At 35.5% G+C, this 17,337-nt stretch overlaps 1 protein-coding gene across 1 annotated transcript in view; it reads left to right on the top strand.

Moving 5' to 3' along the window:
- Window positions 1-17,337, top strand: part of ITFG1 (integrin alpha FG-GAP repeat containing 1) — a 69,102-nt gene that overhangs the window by 17,821 nt on the left and 33,944 nt on the right. The window contains exons 7-8 of the mRNA XM_042876953.1: window positions 4,849-4,904; window positions 6,065-6,149. Coding sequence (XP_042732887.1) covers window positions 4,849-4,904; window positions 6,065-6,149 — 141 coding nt within the window. The remainder of the gene's footprint in view (window positions 1-4,848; window positions 4,905-6,064; window positions 6,150-17,337) is intronic.

The following is a 17,337-nucleotide window of genomic DNA, read 5'->3' as shown; positions in this document are numbered from 1 at the left end:
CCCACCATCCCAGTGACCAAAGACTTGACTCATCTTTCTTATGTCATGAAATAAGCACAGCAGAACTCCTCCTGCAGACCTAGTGTAGTGGTCCATCCAATGATCCCTGTGCTCTTTCTCTGGCAGTAACTCCTACTGATGGCCAGACTGATTTTCCTTTTTTGATTCTGTGGTCCATTTTCATTGTATATGTCCAGTATCTACAACTGTCAGAGTGTTAAAGATAAATCCATGCCTATTCTGTTTAGTATCCGTTTATGTACCGATGATTTAATGAAATTATCCAGAGTAACGTTGTTGTATATGGCAAATAATATAGTAAATAATGAGCTAGAGTTTATTTTATTTTATAACCTTGGGTTGTAAATATCTGGTATTGCACTGCTGTTGGGTTTGTTAGCAGTTGAACAGAGTGGTCCAGCACACCATACTTGATCTGTGTTTTTTCAGCTTATAGATACGTGTGTGCAGATAGTTTTGTTTTCTTCAGCTGAAGTAGCTACCACAGCTGCCTCCCAAAGGCAATGTGGCAGCATGTCTTTAAACAAGTGACATTTCCCTGGCTTTTGTAATATGAAATACATTCCTTGTAGGAAGGAGGTGTTCAATTTTCTTGACTTTGCCAGAAGCAGAACAGAATTGTTGCGGTTTTCAAGATGATTAGTGTATTAAAATACAAAAAGTATAGAAATGAACTGTGTATGCTGTCATGCCAATCAAGTACTTAACATACATATCCTATCACGTTTATTTGTTCCATGTTTTTTCCTGCAGCCTTCATATAGTAAAGAAGGTAACAATGATAGACCAAGGAAAGTAATAGCAACGGTTGTAAAATACACCTGCTGTGGACGCTTCTCCTTTAGAAAGGAGGTGCTTGCATATTGCTTGCTATGGTTATATGGGAAAATATACTTACAGATATTAAATAGATACGCTTATTGAAGAAGGAACCATTAAGAAATAGTTCTTGTTCCTAAGCACCAAAAGCATACGTGATAAAGTCAGAATCTTAGAATAGGTTAGGTCTGAAGTAACCTTTGGAAATTGTGTGATCTAAAAGACTGCACTGGGAAGAGTTTGTTTTTTCTAAGGCTTGGTTTCTTATAGACATTTGCAATTCCAAACTATTCAAGTTTGTATCTTGTTATTTGGGGTGTCTCAGTTGCATTGTTTGAGGTATTTTTACACTGCCATTGCAGCAAATGCTTTTATGCTTGCTTTGAAATCTGTTATTCTTGTTCTAAATGGAAGACTTCTTTCAAATATTTAAGCCCTAATTTTCTTTGGTGCCCAAGAAATTATTCCCAAAAATAGGCATGAGAATTTGAGATATGTAGTTTCTAAGCAGGCTTAAAGACAAAATGACAATTTGCATTAACATACCGAGTTGGTTCAGCTGGTTCTAGAACTACAGGTGATGTTGCTGTAGTGTTGTTAGCTTGCCTTAAGGGATATCTCAGCTTGTTTCTTTAACTTTGGAGCAGTGTGGCACTAGCTCATCTGCTATTTATGGAAGATGATCTGCAATCCTTATCTGCCTTCGTGTTTTTACCAGCACACTGTAATATGGCAGTAAGCTTGAAGCTGCCTTGGTGCCTTGATTCCTCTAGCTGTATATAGCGTTACAAGCCTCAGGTTAGCGGAAAGGAGGGACAGAGGAATATATCAAAGAGGAAAAAAAGGGCAAAAGTAATTTAATTGCTGAATATAGATGCTGTTCTGAGGGCTTTCTTTAGAGAGGGGAGGAAAGTTCGGTGTGAAATGGACATGTTGCTGAGTTTAATCATCGTAATGCTAATGTAGCAGGTGATATTCAGTACCTGGTTTGTACTGTGGCTGAAAGCTTTAAATCTGTGAACACCTCTATTTTCTTAGCCTAGTAAACATTTTAGACATCTTGAATTATTGCCTTTGTACTAGCTCTTTCTAGTTTGACTTAGATTTAGTGTCGTGATTTATTCCTCCTACGCTGCAGATCGCTAAATGCATTCCTTGTATTTATTACAGTATGACATACCAGCCACTGTGCTGTTCTCTCCAGTTCCCCCCACCTTTTGTTGTTTATCTGAAAGCAACTTTTGAGTCTGATCCTCACATCTAAGATTTTATATACCTATTCTTCCTTGTCTTTCTATATTGTTTCCATTCCCTTTGCAGTTACACTTCTGAGTATTTCTATATACTTACTATGAAATCAGATTAAGGAGAGGGAAGGGCAACAAGGAGACAAATATAATCTGTTTCTGACTGAAAACTGAGGGGAAAAACTGGTTCTTTTAAAGCATAAAGGAAATCTACCTCAAACTACTTTTTTTTTTTGCATATTTTTATAGATAAAAAGTTTGCATCAAGTAGATGCAAACGTGTTAGAGTATGCACGGGTACTCTGTTACAAGTAATTCACTCATGTTTGAATGAGCTGGTAGTGGCTGCTGCTGCAGATCATGATAAGTGTGCGGCTTACTTGGCTGTCCTTTTTGTCCAGTCACTGCTGAGTGCTTAACTTCCTGACACTTGTTTTAATCTGTCTGGGCTAAACAATATGGAATTGACATGGCCATTAAGCTCTCTGAGGAGCAGTAACTGATGCATTTATTCTGTGAAGCACAAATGAAAATGAGATATATTTCTACTTATGAATAGTTTAATTCATACTAATGTTTATGTAACTTCCCATTAATATGTTAAGAGCGTTCATTTCTCTTTTCTATTTTTCTTCTAATTTAAGGATACTGCAGGTGCTACAATATTTACCCATTGAAGGAAATATTTTTTTTGACTGGGAAGTTGACATAGCATACTGCTCTGGCATAGGCTTTTACAGTAAGAATGAAACTCCATATAAATTAAGTGAAACCCCATTACATGTTGAATTAATTGAGATAATGCTGTTTCACTTTTGCTATTCTTACTTTGAACAAATTTTGTTTTAACCTTGGATGATGTAAGGAGCTGAGGACTTCATAGTACTTGTAGCATAACTCACATCTGCCTTTGTATTTGTACTTTTTTCCTCCCCAGAAGTGTAACTGTGTTGTGTTTATTTAACCAAGCAGTTGTTCAGAGCTGGGCTTTCAGCATAATACCACTAGCTGAATTTTGACTTGTGTTAGCAGTTGTGTCGTTTTGTCTAATTCTGGAATAGAGTCACAAAACATGTAAGCATGGCATTTTCAGTGGGAATGCTGTGTTCATGCTCCCCAGGATCTCTCCTAGTGCAGAGGATTGGGCAGGGAGAGGATTGGCTTGGCATATAAATGTGAGAGGTCAGATCTGTGAGATGTGAAACTGAGTCAGAGATGTTTTGGGAAAACAGGTACAGTGCCAGTCAGAGTTCCTGCTAATGATTAACCAACCGATTCTATTTTTTTAATCAAATACTGTTCATATGCTGTATATTTAAATAGAACATGGAAAGACCTGTTGTCATAACCTGTATATGGTATAGCTCATAATGAATTGCAAATTACAGTACTGGTTACAGCGCAGGCATACTACTGCTATGTAGAATATTTATTTGAAACTAAAAAACTCTGTAAAAAGATGTAAAAGCTCCAATTTTTCCATATTTTCCTCTCTCCTTGTCCCCCACCTATTCAAAGCCCCCCAAATGTATTATTTGAGTATTTTTATGGTTTAGATCCATGTTAATGAACAGTGTTGAACAGACCTCCTTCTACATACACAGTTATCACAGAATTGTAGGGACTGGACGGGACCTCCAGAGATCGAGTCCAACCCCCCCTGCCAGAGCAGGTTCCTGCACCAAGTAGGTGTCCAGGCAGGTCTTGAACATCTCCAGAGAAGGAGACTCCACCACCTCCCTGGGCAGCCTGTTCCAGTGCTCCGTCACCTCACTGTAAAGAAGATCTTGCGCACATTTGTGCAGAACTTCCTATGCTGCAGAATGTACATTTGGAACTTATAAATGCTCTCTGTCTTCGGACTGTTTTCATGACTTCTGACTCTCTTGAAGAAATGCTTAAGCAGCAATAAAATTCATTCCAATGCAGCACATTATCATGATAAGCCTTTTTATGTGAGTGCTCTAAAGGAAATTGCCATTTCGCATATTGAGGAGAATAAAATTAAACAGTACAGCTTTCACAGTACAGGAAAGGGAAGAAGGAACCTGTAAGCAAAATCTTTCATTTTATTTCATGTGGGGTTTTGGTGGTGGTTTGTGTTTGGGTGTTTATTTTTTTTGGGGGGTGGTGTTGTTGTTTTGTTTGGAGGTTTTTTGTTTGTGCCATCTGAAGCTCCTTGTACAGCTGTCCACCTGCTTATTCAGTAAAACCTGAGGGTATGGTGTTATCTTTTAAATGCTTTAAATTCATCTTTTTCTACTCAGAGTAATCATTGTCTCCCATCTCTGATAGTATTATTTTTAACCGGAGAGAAAAGAAGGACAGTAGAAGAGAAAACAAGTGCTTAAACCGAAAGGATGGTTTTCTTAAAATCAATTGTATGCTACACTTCATCCTTTTTTTTCTTTTGACATCTTTAATACACCTCTTTGTTTCCCTTCTCTTGAATGAGTTCTACTTTAAGCAGACATGATCAGATAAATCCTCTAAAGCACTCTTTCACACTGTTGTAATATTTAAGAGAATTTAAGTGTATGTGAAGCCTGAAACATCTTTTTTTCTTCTGCTGTCAAGAGTGTAGATATTGCTTAACTTAATGGATCCAAAATAAAAAGATGATGGGTTTTTATTTTAATTCTGACTTACTAAAAATGCAGTGATGCATACTACTTTGTTTGAAACCTGTCTCTATCTTTATTCTTAAGAAATGTTCTTCAGTTAATGTGAAATATTTTATTTCTCTTGTTTTTATTCTCAGACTTATTCCTTACTACCTCAAATCCTGACATTCAGTTTGAGACTTGGATAAATAAGGTAAGAGAGAAGACTGAAGTAACCATGATACTCAAATGCAGAAGCATCAAACAAAACCGTAAAAGGCTGTCTGATGTTCCTGGTTTGAGGAACAAATCACTCAAGATCTTTTACTCAGCACAAGTTTCTCTGTGGGTTTTTCAATAGGACTACAAAGGAAAGCAGACTACTTTCAGACGCTCAGCAGGAGCCCTGCTGTGTCATCAGCTGTTGTAGGAAGTTACTAGCACTTAGCACAGTGCTTTCTGATGAAGTGGCCGATCAGATTTTTTTGTTCTTGTTGTCTCAAAGATTTAATCTCTATAAGCAAGCTTTCTTAGAACTGTGACCAGATTATGGGTGAGATTTTGTGGGACAGAGGTTCAGAATCTCACTTGTAACCATTAGAATACGTACACAGGTTGCAACTGGAAAAATTGCAAGTCCTACATTAACCAGATATCACCAATGTAATTCAAGGTTGGGCAGGAACAGATCAAGTAATTATTTATTTATTTTTATGTACTCCGTTGTTAACGACAACAAATAACATTAATTGATTTGAAACTGGGTGCATCCCTTATGCTAAGTATGTTCTCGAAAAGGACTATTGACAGCAATATCAGCATCTATGCATCAAAAAAATATCTTTTGTTATTACAGAAAATGCTTACTGTGTTGCTTATTGTCTAAGGAGTGAATCTTTTGAGGCCATATGTACCTGAAAACGTATCCATTGTATCACAGTGAATCAGTGTAAAATTGGGAATGTGGTGCCGTCACGTGTCAACACGGCCATCTTCAGCCCGCTGCTGACGTGGAACTATGAAAAGCTCATCTGCCAGAAATTATCCAAATACTGACTTTGGCATAAGTAATGAAAGCTGTACTGAGAAACATTTTTAAAGCAGTGGATTACTTTTATTTTTAGATCTTTTAATTCTTAAAATCTAATACTTGTATTTTATACAAGCAGTGTTACTATTGGATTTCCATGGGATTCCTTGAAGGATTAGAACTGAAAAAAATCTCCTTTTCCAAACAGTGCATTTTTTCTGTAGCTACGATGTTTCTTATCTATATAAACTATTCTTTTTTTGCATGTTTGTTTGTTTTTTGTTCAAAAATGAAGCTTTGTCACTTGATCTGCAATTCACTTTCTCCTTCGTCTTGTTTGATAGGATGGGAACTTCTCTAAACCTGAAAAAAGTAAAGCAAAGCCTAGTGGTGCAGTGGTTGTTGGACAGTCTGTATTTGCAGATTTTGGTGAGTGTTATTTTTTAAAAACTACTCATATTCCAAGTGTTTCTTTTTCACAATATAGTTAGCTGTTCTACATCAAAGAATGAAGCTGTTTAAAGTATGTTTAATTCTAAAGTTATTTTCTGGTTTTTTTTTGTTTGTTTGTTTGTTTTTTTTTTTAAGATGTGTGACTGTAGATCCTGAAAATTCTGGGAGTAATTTATGAATAAACACAACTAAATTTGACTTCAGCTATTTTGGTGCATTCTGTGTCATGCATACTTATTTTCTGAGGGCACACTTGTGAATGTGTACTGTGTGTTTCATGCACAATATACAAATATCAAACCAGTTATTACCAGTTATCTTATTTTTGTGATTTTGTGGTTTTATTGTGTTTGTTTTACCTGAACCAGGCAAAACTGCCTACAGTCCATTATGGCCTTTCAATGTGTGCGTTCTGTTGCAGACAGCAGGAAATGTTTATTTTGTAATTCAAAAAATATTACTTTTGTGTGTGCTCTAAACTAAAATAATTGTGACCCAAGAGAAAATAGTTCAGGACTAATTCTGCTGATATTACTGAATATCCATTTTTTTTTTAAAGAATGAATTAATTCCCTATATATCTCATTGTGAGACTGAGCCTATCTTTAAACATAGTCCAGTGTTAACTTTGTTGGATCATTTTGACTTAAATATTGAGAATAAAGAATGACCATTTTTTAAATTCAAAGTCAGACTGCATTAGCCTAAGTTTCCAGTTCTTTCTCTCTGCTCCTACTTCCAAGTATTCAGAAAAATTCTAGAAAATTTCCAAAAAAAAAAAACCCTGTTTCCTGACATTCATCTGGAAAACATTTCTGCTGGTTAGCATTTCTTAGTCCTTTCTACAGCAGCTGTGAATGAGTTTACATATCACTAGTAAGTAAAGGTAAAACTTTAGCAGTGCTTTAGGTTCTTCTGTGAAATTCTTACCATGTTTTGTGAAATCTTTTATTGTTTATCTACAAATACAAGCACTTAAGTATAAATACTACATCTTTTGCAATTCAAAGTACTTGTAAATACGTTGAATTTTTTGTAACTATTTTTCAAGTTCATGTTCTGATAAATGTTTTAATACATGTTTAGTATATAGTGGATATTTTTTTTATGACACTGTGTAAGGCAATCTTTATGTAGGATATATTCATCTCTGCGTTGGGTAGCTAATAAGTCCAAATGTTTACATAGAAATTTACCATAATGAGATCTTAAAAAATCCTGAGGCATCTTTGCAAAGAGGAGTATAACTGGTCAGAGTTCAAAACTATGATTTTAAAGAATGGAGTGAAGTGGTGCACGCTGACAGAACAGTGCAGTGCGCTGTCTGGGTTTGGTGCAGCCAGGGCTGTGGAAGATGGCCGGTGTGCAGCAGCAGGGAGCTGCCATTGGTTTGGAGCTCCATCACAATTTGTAGAATGTTCTGCTCAGCCAATTGTCATCGAACTTACAGCTGGAGCAACAACATGAGACAACAGGAGAACAAAATTTCTAGTAAAAATATAGTGAGGGAGAAGGCGTGTGAGGACTTGAGAAACACGCAGAAATAAATGCAGAGGGACAGTGAGTCTGGCAGAGAGAACAAAGGTAGGTAATAATCCGTATCATCTATGGAAGGAGATGCTGACTTTTTTGGACCTGGTTATTCTGGGAGATCTCAATAATTTCAGCTGCAATAGAGAACTCTCACCCACCCACATCCTGCAGCATGTCTTCCTCAGCATTCGCATTACCATCTTTATCTTTGCAGATGAATTCACGTCACACAAATCCATCCAGTGTGAAAGGGGAAACTTCTGATGTTGTTTCTTTTTTCCACCATCTCTTCAAAGGTGGAACATATTTGGCCGGATCTCTTGCTACACAGGTTTTTCATGAAACTTTTAGAAATGCTGTTCATTAGACATCAGTGCATTTCTTGGCTGGTATGAGCTGATGTTCTCAAAATCATTAGAGGAGACATGCTTTTTTTTTTTTTTTTTGAAGGATTAGCCTTGGGTCATTTGTAGGTCACTTCTACGCTCTCTTTTTTTTCTAGAGCTTTTCATGGCTGAGCACAGGTATGTCTTTCAGTCACTTATAATTAGTGTGTGAAAATGAAGCGTAGAGAAAACTGATGCAAGGTCTCCTATGTTTATGGAGCGCTTAAAGGATAACTGAAATTTAGAAGACATTCTAAACTGGCAGTATATACACAGATACAGAAAAATGAATTTGTCCCGTTCTTTGTCCTCTGTGTTGAAAAATGACTCTGTCATATTCTGTTCAGCTGCAGAAACTGAAAATTTTATGGGAAAAACAATGCAGGTATCTGTTGTCTTTGTTTTGAGATAAAGAGGTCTTTTTAATTGAAACTGCATAGGAAAAACGTGGCTTCTAAGTCAGCTTTATACAGTCTTTGAGAGAAAAGGATGGAAGAAAGTTTGGGGGACTTAGTGGGGTTTTTGAGGGATTTGGGGGGATTTTTTTTTTTTTTTTTTTTTTTTTTTTTGCTAAATGCTTTGTGGACTTTCAAGTAAGGGTTGGTTGTAAGAGGTTTTAGATTGCCCTCTTGGCTTCAGAGAATAATTTGTTTAAGAAGTTTGAATCTCTGTATGTAGAAGATAAGGAAAAATTGTCACCTGTAATTATGTCTGAAGGAATAAACTTGACAGAACCTTAATATGGATTGTGAATGGCTGTATCCCAGCTGGAAACATTTTGACGAATGAAAATAGGTACAAAGAGATTTGTGTTTCCTCATTTCCGTCATTGATGTGCGTGCACTTTCTAAGGATTGTGTTTGAATCAGGCATTAAGGTTGCATGAATCTTCCCATGTCAAGGTGCTGCTGATGCATGCTTTAATTTTCTTGAGGAAAAGGAGTGCTGTAAGTGTGTGCATGTGTATTTTGATCAAGGAACAAAGATTATTCTGACAGTTAAAAAAATACATACAACTATGATTTAGAAATTACTGCTTGAGAACTACTGTGACTTAAATCACAGTTGAATTCATCCTTCTGTTGTAACAGTTGGTAGGAAATTGAATAATGCATCAGTTTTTTTAAAATTCATCTCCCCAGAATTTCTCTAAAACAACAAATAATCATTTTCTTATTGAAGAAATTTGTAGAGAATTCTGAAGTACTAAAATAGTGTGTATAAGTAATGAAGATATAGACATTAAATTCCATGCCTTTCTACGAAGAGCAGTCTGATAGAATTTGAATAATATCCCTACCACCTCCCCAAAAATTCTACCTAAACCTAAATGCCTGTACCTAACTGCAGTTACCCACTTGGCTATGTCTGCACATTTCGAGGTGCTTCAAAAAGCAGGCATTTATTGCCCAAGGTCTGGGTGTAGTGAGCTGAAGTTAAAGGAAACGCCTTATTATGAATAGTTTATCAGACTTGAACATCATCTTTTTTCAGTTTTGTTTCAAAAGTGATGAGAAAACAATTGCCATAAATCAAAAGGAAGTTTAGTTATGATGGTTATGATGGTTTGCAATTTTAAATTGTATTTCGGGGCTCTGTAATAGCACCTGAAAAAAGTTTCACTGGCTAACAAATCAGAATAGCAGAATGAGAAAATGTAAACTTAAAAGGTTGCACTACTTTTTACCTAAGTAGGTTTTGTCAATGTGTATGATGGGCTAAGCAGAACCCACCATTGCTCTCACACCCTGCGCACACTGTGTTCACTATTAAGACTGTTACATTCTCATTCCATATTGCTTTCTGCATTGCCTGCCTCTTCTTCCCTTTTCTCCATGTTTTCTGCATCTCATTGCTTATCTACAGGGCTCACTGTTCCACAGACGTCTCAAAGAATTACTTCTCTGCACTTTCAATTGTTTGGCCACTTCTTACTTAACTGTGTGCACATCAGACTGTAGAGCTACATCCAGTCCAGGCATGAGCTTGGGAGTACTGTTTCATTTGAGCTGCCTGCTTTAGCTTTAATTCCGATTTTCCTGTTTGTGCACTGTTGTACTTCTGCAGCCCCAGGATTGTGATTTACTGATCACATATACATCTTAACAAAGTGTTTTGTTAAAAGGGTGAGCTTGTCTGACATTGTCTGCTTCCAAAATTTTCATTTGATCTTTCCTTTGCAGCTGTAAGTTTGAATCCATTATTTGAAGAAGAAATGGCAGAAAATAAATAAAAGGAGATGTATTTGAGTAAGGTCTTGACTAGTGGCTGATTTGGGATAAACTTTGCTTTTTTAAATTAAGAAAGCAAGTTGAGCAATAGATATTATTTTGATAAATGGAGCTGAAAAAAATAACAATTAGATGTTTGTCCAACCTTAGCACAAAATATTTCTAAAGCACTCAGATACTGAATTTCATTTTTTTCCATGAAAAAAATGTATATTTGCATGTGTCTAAGGTCTACTACACTCCCACATATACTTATTTATAAATATATGCTATATATACTCACTTTAACATTTTCATTTAAAAAATTGACAAATGTAGGTGTGTGAATGTATTTTAATGTAGTGGACCACAGCTTGTCTAAATCAAAACCTCTCAAATAAGTAGCACCCCCTGTTATGTCACAGCAGTGGTTTGTGTATTAATCTGATCAAAGAACAGTGAACGATCAACAAAGTTGTGTTGGCCTTTTTAAAATAAATCAAGAATGCTTTGTGACATCTCTATTACAAATGGTATTGCAGTTGGTTAAGGCGAATAGAGCTGGGCAGTAGAGAATTCTGCACTTATTTGGCAGGCACGTTACTCCAACAAGTAAGTGCTCTTCATTCATTATTACTTTTTCTATTCTTCTCATGTCACTATGGTAATTGCAGTGCAGTGGTTGCTATAGCAAAAATGATTAATCCTCCGTTGCTGTTGTCTGTGTGCTAGCAGAGGCTTTTTATACAATATGCTTGTACTCATTTTAAAGGAAATAAAAATGTTGGAATTCTGTTAAGTAACTACAATTAAAAATTGTTTTCATAATTGTATTTGAAATTTTGGAGAAAAAATGATTTGTTTAAGAAGTGTAAGGATTTTAGTGAAGCATTCTGAAAACTAGACCAATTTTTTTCGAGCAATGAAATGAATGTGAACCGTATCTGGACACACAAACCTGTTATTTTCTTGGTGCACTGAAGATTAATGAAGTGTCTTAAAGAGAATGACCCAAAAGCAATTAGCATAGAACATTATGCTGTTGATACAGTCTAATCATTCATTTTTATCGTGAACTAATTTTATAACTGCTATTGACCTATGGTTGGTTCAGTGGAGATTGATAAATCATCCTTTCTGATATCTGACAGAAGAATTGAAAGGTTTCATTCCTTGGTCATTGATTTTTGCTTGGTTTGGTGCGGAGATAGGGAAAAATTGCTGTTTAATTGTGAAGATCTTTCCAAAAAGTAACTAGATTATATTGTTGATAGTGTCCTTATGAATAAATACCATAATAAATGCATCTCAAACTTTCTCAGGGTTGCATTTAGCCAGCTTTTTATTTGCTTTTTTTTTTTTTTAGTTGCTGCTCAGTTGTCTTTGTGGTCTTCTCTAACTTCTGAAATCATATTATGTGAACTTGCTTTTTGACAAAGCACAGATTGGGATTATTAAAGTTCTACTGAAGTCTTTCAAAGACTTAAATCAATTTTTTCTTGTTTTTAGAATCTAATCATCCAACTAGTAATTATAAAACAGCTTTCTCTGTTTTTCTGCTTACCAAGTAACCAAGTTTTTCATGTGTCTTTCTTGAATGTTAGATGGTAGTAATTGTCATTTTCCTCACAGATGATGATAGCTTGTTACTGCCTGCTCCTTTTATTTAAGCACTATAACAGAGCCTAACCTTTGTTTTTCCTTAAATTGCACCATACAAAACACTTCTTGTTGAGAGATCTTTAGTTTATCGCAGACTTTGATTGTCCTCCAGCCAATATTACCTTAATTGTGCTGATTTTATGCCTGTGGAGTTGCATTACAATTCTCCCGCTTTTACTTTTGTATCTCAACTTTTGTTTAGAATATAAATGTCCTTATGTTTTTCCTTCAGAATGTCAAGTTACATATCAAACAAAATGATGCATTTTGCTAAATGACATCTTTACAAAGTACTTGTCCTTTGAGCACTGTGTTCCTTTAGCCGATAAAAGGACCCTGTAAGATTAAGATGCAGGAAGACAGTACTTATGTGTTTTGAAATACTCTGCAGCTGAGGAAAACTATAATTACTGTGATAAGTGTAGGTGAAAATATGTTTTAAAGAATACTGAGGCACCTTAGATAAGGAAGTTGGTTTTGTAATAGACGTGCTTTAGTTCATCTGAAACAGTGGTACACAGAAGCATCTCACGTTAATTGCTGTTGGTGTTTGTGCACCGTCAACTTCCAGACCATAAACTCCAATCCAAAAAGTCATGGTTTTTCCTCACCTTGACTTGGATACCATACATAATTTTTGTCCACATAGTTACAAATGTAGCTCCAAAGCAGTGCTCGTTTCTGGGGGAAAAAATGTTTCCCAACTTGTGATGTGTTCTTTCACATTTTGCTAGAAATGATGACGTATTTTGGGGGATGAAAAAAATAAGTGTTGCATAATACTATTTTTTGTAAAACGGGCTTGTGCATTAAGAATTAGTTTGCCTTCTTTGCAATAATAAAATTATAGGGGCAGTATGCATGCTGTCTCTGTCTTCATTCCTTGTTGAACAACTCAGCATTGTAGTTTTATTTCACAATATTCGTGGTTAATAGAACAAAATCTCCGTAACCAAAATGTAGTCATATGGGTGCATTTCCTTAAATGGTGTAAACCACCCCCCCGTGCTGCAACCATTTGTTAGCAAGTGAGAGTTTGGTACCACGTGCTTTTTAAATGTGTGTGATGAGATAATTCCAGGCAGTCTAAGTCATAGTCAGTTGTACATTGTGAGACACTTGGAATGAGTAGATTGCAGCACAAACTACAATAGGGATTTCAACACTAATTGCTGTTTAGTGTGCAGGACATCTTGTTTTTAATCTCATATCATATTTTAACTCATTTTCCTTTCCGGTTTGGATTTATTGTATTTTTGAATGTGTGGAAGTCTTTTTGTGCAGTTTACTTATGTTCTGCTTAAATATTTTTCTTTCTATGGAGATCTTAATATGGAAGGATATAGACAAACCTAAAATCAGAATTTTAACATGAAGAATGGTGTTATTAAGATATTTTTTAGTGTTCACAGAACTTTGAATCATCCTTTAGAGTTCCTAGCACCTGTTTTTTGAAGTTGTGATTCATATTTTCTAAAAGCAGCTGACATTGAGTATTTTAATAATGTGTAATTATCTTAGTAATTTATGATAATTATCTCTGTCATGACCATCTATTTGAATGCCTAAAGGAATATAGTGACAAAAGAATTCCAGTCATTTTATTACTTCAGAAGATAAACTTAAGATAATGAGCTTTGAAGCAAAATAAAGTTGGCTTGAATATCAAAGTCAATTATATTGGACGTTAGAAGTCTCGAGTATATTAACCACATCCAGTGCTATGAAGTGCACTGAAATTACAAGTAAGGGTAACTTAGAGATTTCCACCAACTTAAACTGAAATAGTTTAAAATCCATGCGGTTGCCCAAAGGTAGACTAGTAGACCTTGAGACCTGAGTAAAGATTCTCTTCAATCTCTACAAATAAATGTCATGACTGATTGTAACATCTATTTCTCGTGGTTAGTAGGTGTATATCTGTTCCATTCTACTACATATTGCTCTTACAGTATTTCTGTACTACGTTCTGTACATCTTATGAACTATGTGTATATGGTCTGTTTGACCAACGAAGGCGTTTCACTTGCAAGATGAAGTGTAAATCTTATGAGCTACTAGGCCATACAGAAATTGTTTGCACAGTTACCAAGAGAATACATACTTGTGTTTAAACATTAGTAAATCTCTTATGTAACTAGGAAAACTTATCGTACAAGTGTGAACTGAAACTGCGTTCAGTTTTATGTACCCTTGTACCTGAGCTAGTTTGGAAATGTACTGTGTTCATAAAATGTGAGAATAAGCAGTCAAGATCTTCCTAAATGAGGCAGAAGTGAACATTGCTCTGGTGGTGACTAAAGTAAAGTTTACTTGCAGGTTCCTAGAAAGAATTTTGAAAATGGTCGTATTGATTGAAAAATAGTAGGATATGCTACGTGGATATCAGGTTTAGCTAACTGTAGATTACAGTACATTATTGAGTAATGTTATATAAGGTGTTATTTTGCTTTTTGTTGGTGGTGGTGTTTTGTTTTGTTTGTTTTTTTTTTAAGCTGAAACTTGTGTAACTTCATTTTATCTAATGAGCTCATCCAGTCATTGTCACCAATGTCATGCTCATTAGTAAATACAGCAGAGCTTCACACACATTCTTTTCACCTGTGAAAACCTGATCAAGCTGCAGCAAGTGTGCTAATGATGCTCCTTTTCTGTTTCTGGCTTCCTCCTCCTTTGTGGAGGAATTTAAATTCAAGATTACCTTTGAAAGTTGAAGTATGTTTATTTAAATTAAGAGTTAAACCAAGCATGAAGATGAGAAGAGATAGCACTGTGTGTCCAAGGTTAGGTTATTATTACAGTGAGATTGAGCTGTTCTGTGAGCGGCTCCTGGGGTATTTTTGTGTGGTCTTCAAGGTCTGTAGGGTTATGCCAAAACTTGGCATTTTAGCTGGTGCTTCAAGGTGGGAATGACACAAGAATCAATTTATTTTCTTTCAGAACTGGAAAGTCTGCTGTATGCGTTTGTTAGTTTCACACAGTGCCTTTGGAAAGGCTTCAGAAATACGGGACACGTTGAATTTCGAGTTACTACAGACTGGGACAATGCAAAATAGACATATAACACTGGATAATGAAACATTCTGCTTTAGACTTGTGCTTAGGGCTGGTTTTTAGGGAGGAGTTTGTTGTTGGGCTTATTTAACAAAGACTGAGGCAAAAACTGCATTTAAATACAATATTCACCAATACTTTGGGTGGGTTTTATCCTTTGTTTTTTTTATCCAAAATAACTGCTGTAAATGATTAGGAAAACCTAATCTTTTTCAACAATATAATTTTTCTTCAGAAAATTACTTCTGATCAAATAATCTCAATAGTAATGGAAAGATGTGTATACTGTATAAGATATGCGTTAGAAATAAGAACTAGAGAAGAAATGCAAAATTAGTATGACAGACATGAACGCTGGGCTTTCTGTCTCTTGATTGCTACTACTCTATAATACAGTATTTAACTAATTGTTAATTTCTTAAACTATTCTGCTACAACTCAGAAGATATTCTTGTTTCGTTGATATCCTATTTCCAGCTACATTCTCACTGCTTGTGCTTGACTTGCTGCCTTTGAAGTTTAAGATCTGTACTGCCAGCTCTGCAGCATGAATATGTACCTAGCCTCTTTTGTTTTATTTTTGGATGCAAGATATTAATGGTAGTGAAGTTCTTCAGTGAGGAAGATTCATTAACTACTCGTGTGCTCTAAATGTTGCCAGTGTTTGTTGCGAAGTTAGATGTTTTAGTTGTCCCAGCTTTCTTATGCTGTTTTCTTCCTAGTCATTAAGGAGGTTAGAAATAATGGGTACAATTCTCATTCACAGCATTTAAAACATTTATCTTGAATAATGTCCAAATAATACGAATAAATATGTACAAAAAATATAAGAAGTCCAAATTAAAAAAATGATATTTTTGTGTGTTAGTTATATAGCAAATAAAATTTATGTAGCCATACTTTAATCACTCAATATGACAAATAAGCAAATTATTGAAGTCATTTCCACATACAACAGGTACCACATCAAAAGCACTGTTCGTTCTTTAAATGTTTGAAGTGAATAGGAAATACTTTAAAGACTATATGGTTAGGAGCCACTTGAAGAACTTTCAATAGAGGTGCTTTATTTAGGTTCTCCTTTCTGGTATCTGCCTTTGAAGCTGGTGATTTTTTTGTCTCTTAACTGTGAATTTAATCTTCAACATACTAAGCACTTCCAGGTAAAAATTTATGTGGTCCAACCTTATAATTTGTTTTCCCTGTTGCTATATATCTGTTTTCTTCCATTTGCTGGTACTAGTTTTTACCTGGTTACACAGTAAGCAGTTCTAGAGCTATGCCAGCTGATGGGACTGTGTGTTTCAGAGGAGGGAGGAAAGAAAGGAAGTGGTTTTAGACTGTTCAGCATCCTTTAATTGAGCCTCACAAGCTTTATCACTTGAGGGGGAAAAAATAAAAAAGCTTTACTATAAAGCAGTAGTTGTGTAGAGCAATGTAAAATGGCTCTAGAAAAATATATTAATTGAAAACTGTTAATTGTCTTAAGGAATTAGAAGTTTACAATAACGTAAAGTTTGGTTTAAGATTTATACTTGAGATGTACATAGGTTGCTCTTGCAAGTACACTGCGGTATTACTGAACTCTAATTAACCAAGATTATCAGTCACCAACTGAAGGTAAATGTTTGTGATTTAAGTAGAATCAAACATTTTATATTCTCCTCTGCTTCACAGCATAACTTAAAATGAGACTGTCTTTGTGCCTTTGTAACTAACCAAGAGCAAGACGAGTTGATATCTTAAAATTCTTTGTCCTCATGAGTTAATGAAAACAGCCTAATATTACTTCAGGCTGAAACTTCTGTAGAAGTGTGATTAGATGATTGGCTTAATTCAAAGTAATGTTTCACCAAGCACATGCATCTTTACCAAGCATCTCTGCAACTTACATCTTCCCTAGTAAAGGTTTCAGTGTTTCTGTAGTTGATAACCTGCAAATTAGAGTTTATCCCATTTTAAGTTCTAAAAGAGCCTGCTGTCTGTGTAGTATTTTATCCTAGTTCATGTAAGCAAAAACTAAAGCAAGTGACTAGTTTCAGTTATTCTATTTGAATGATGCAGAAGGAGAACAAACCAGCTTTATAAGTTGGTACTGATTTAAGACCTGTCAAATTCACTGCTCGTTATGTTAATTTCTCCGGTCACAGGTAATTTACTTTCCACTCTTTGGATGCTGACGTACTGAATTCCTGCTACCTATTATTCTTAATTGTTTGTGCTGCCGTTAAAATTTGGGAGGGGCTTTACTGTGAGGTAGAATAATTTGAGAGGCAGATGGTAAGTAGAGAACTAGAGAAGGTGACAGTTTGGCTTTAT

Source organism: Lagopus leucura, unplaced genomic scaffold (genome assembly GCF_019238085.1).
Source record: "Lagopus leucura isolate 7727_CA_CO unplaced genomic scaffold, USGS_WTPT01 Super-Scaffold_100017, whole genome shotgun sequence".
NCBI lineage: Eukaryota > Metazoa > Chordata > Aves > Galliformes > Phasianidae > Lagopus > Lagopus leucura.
This window is presented reverse-complemented; position numbering and strand designations above follow the sequence as displayed.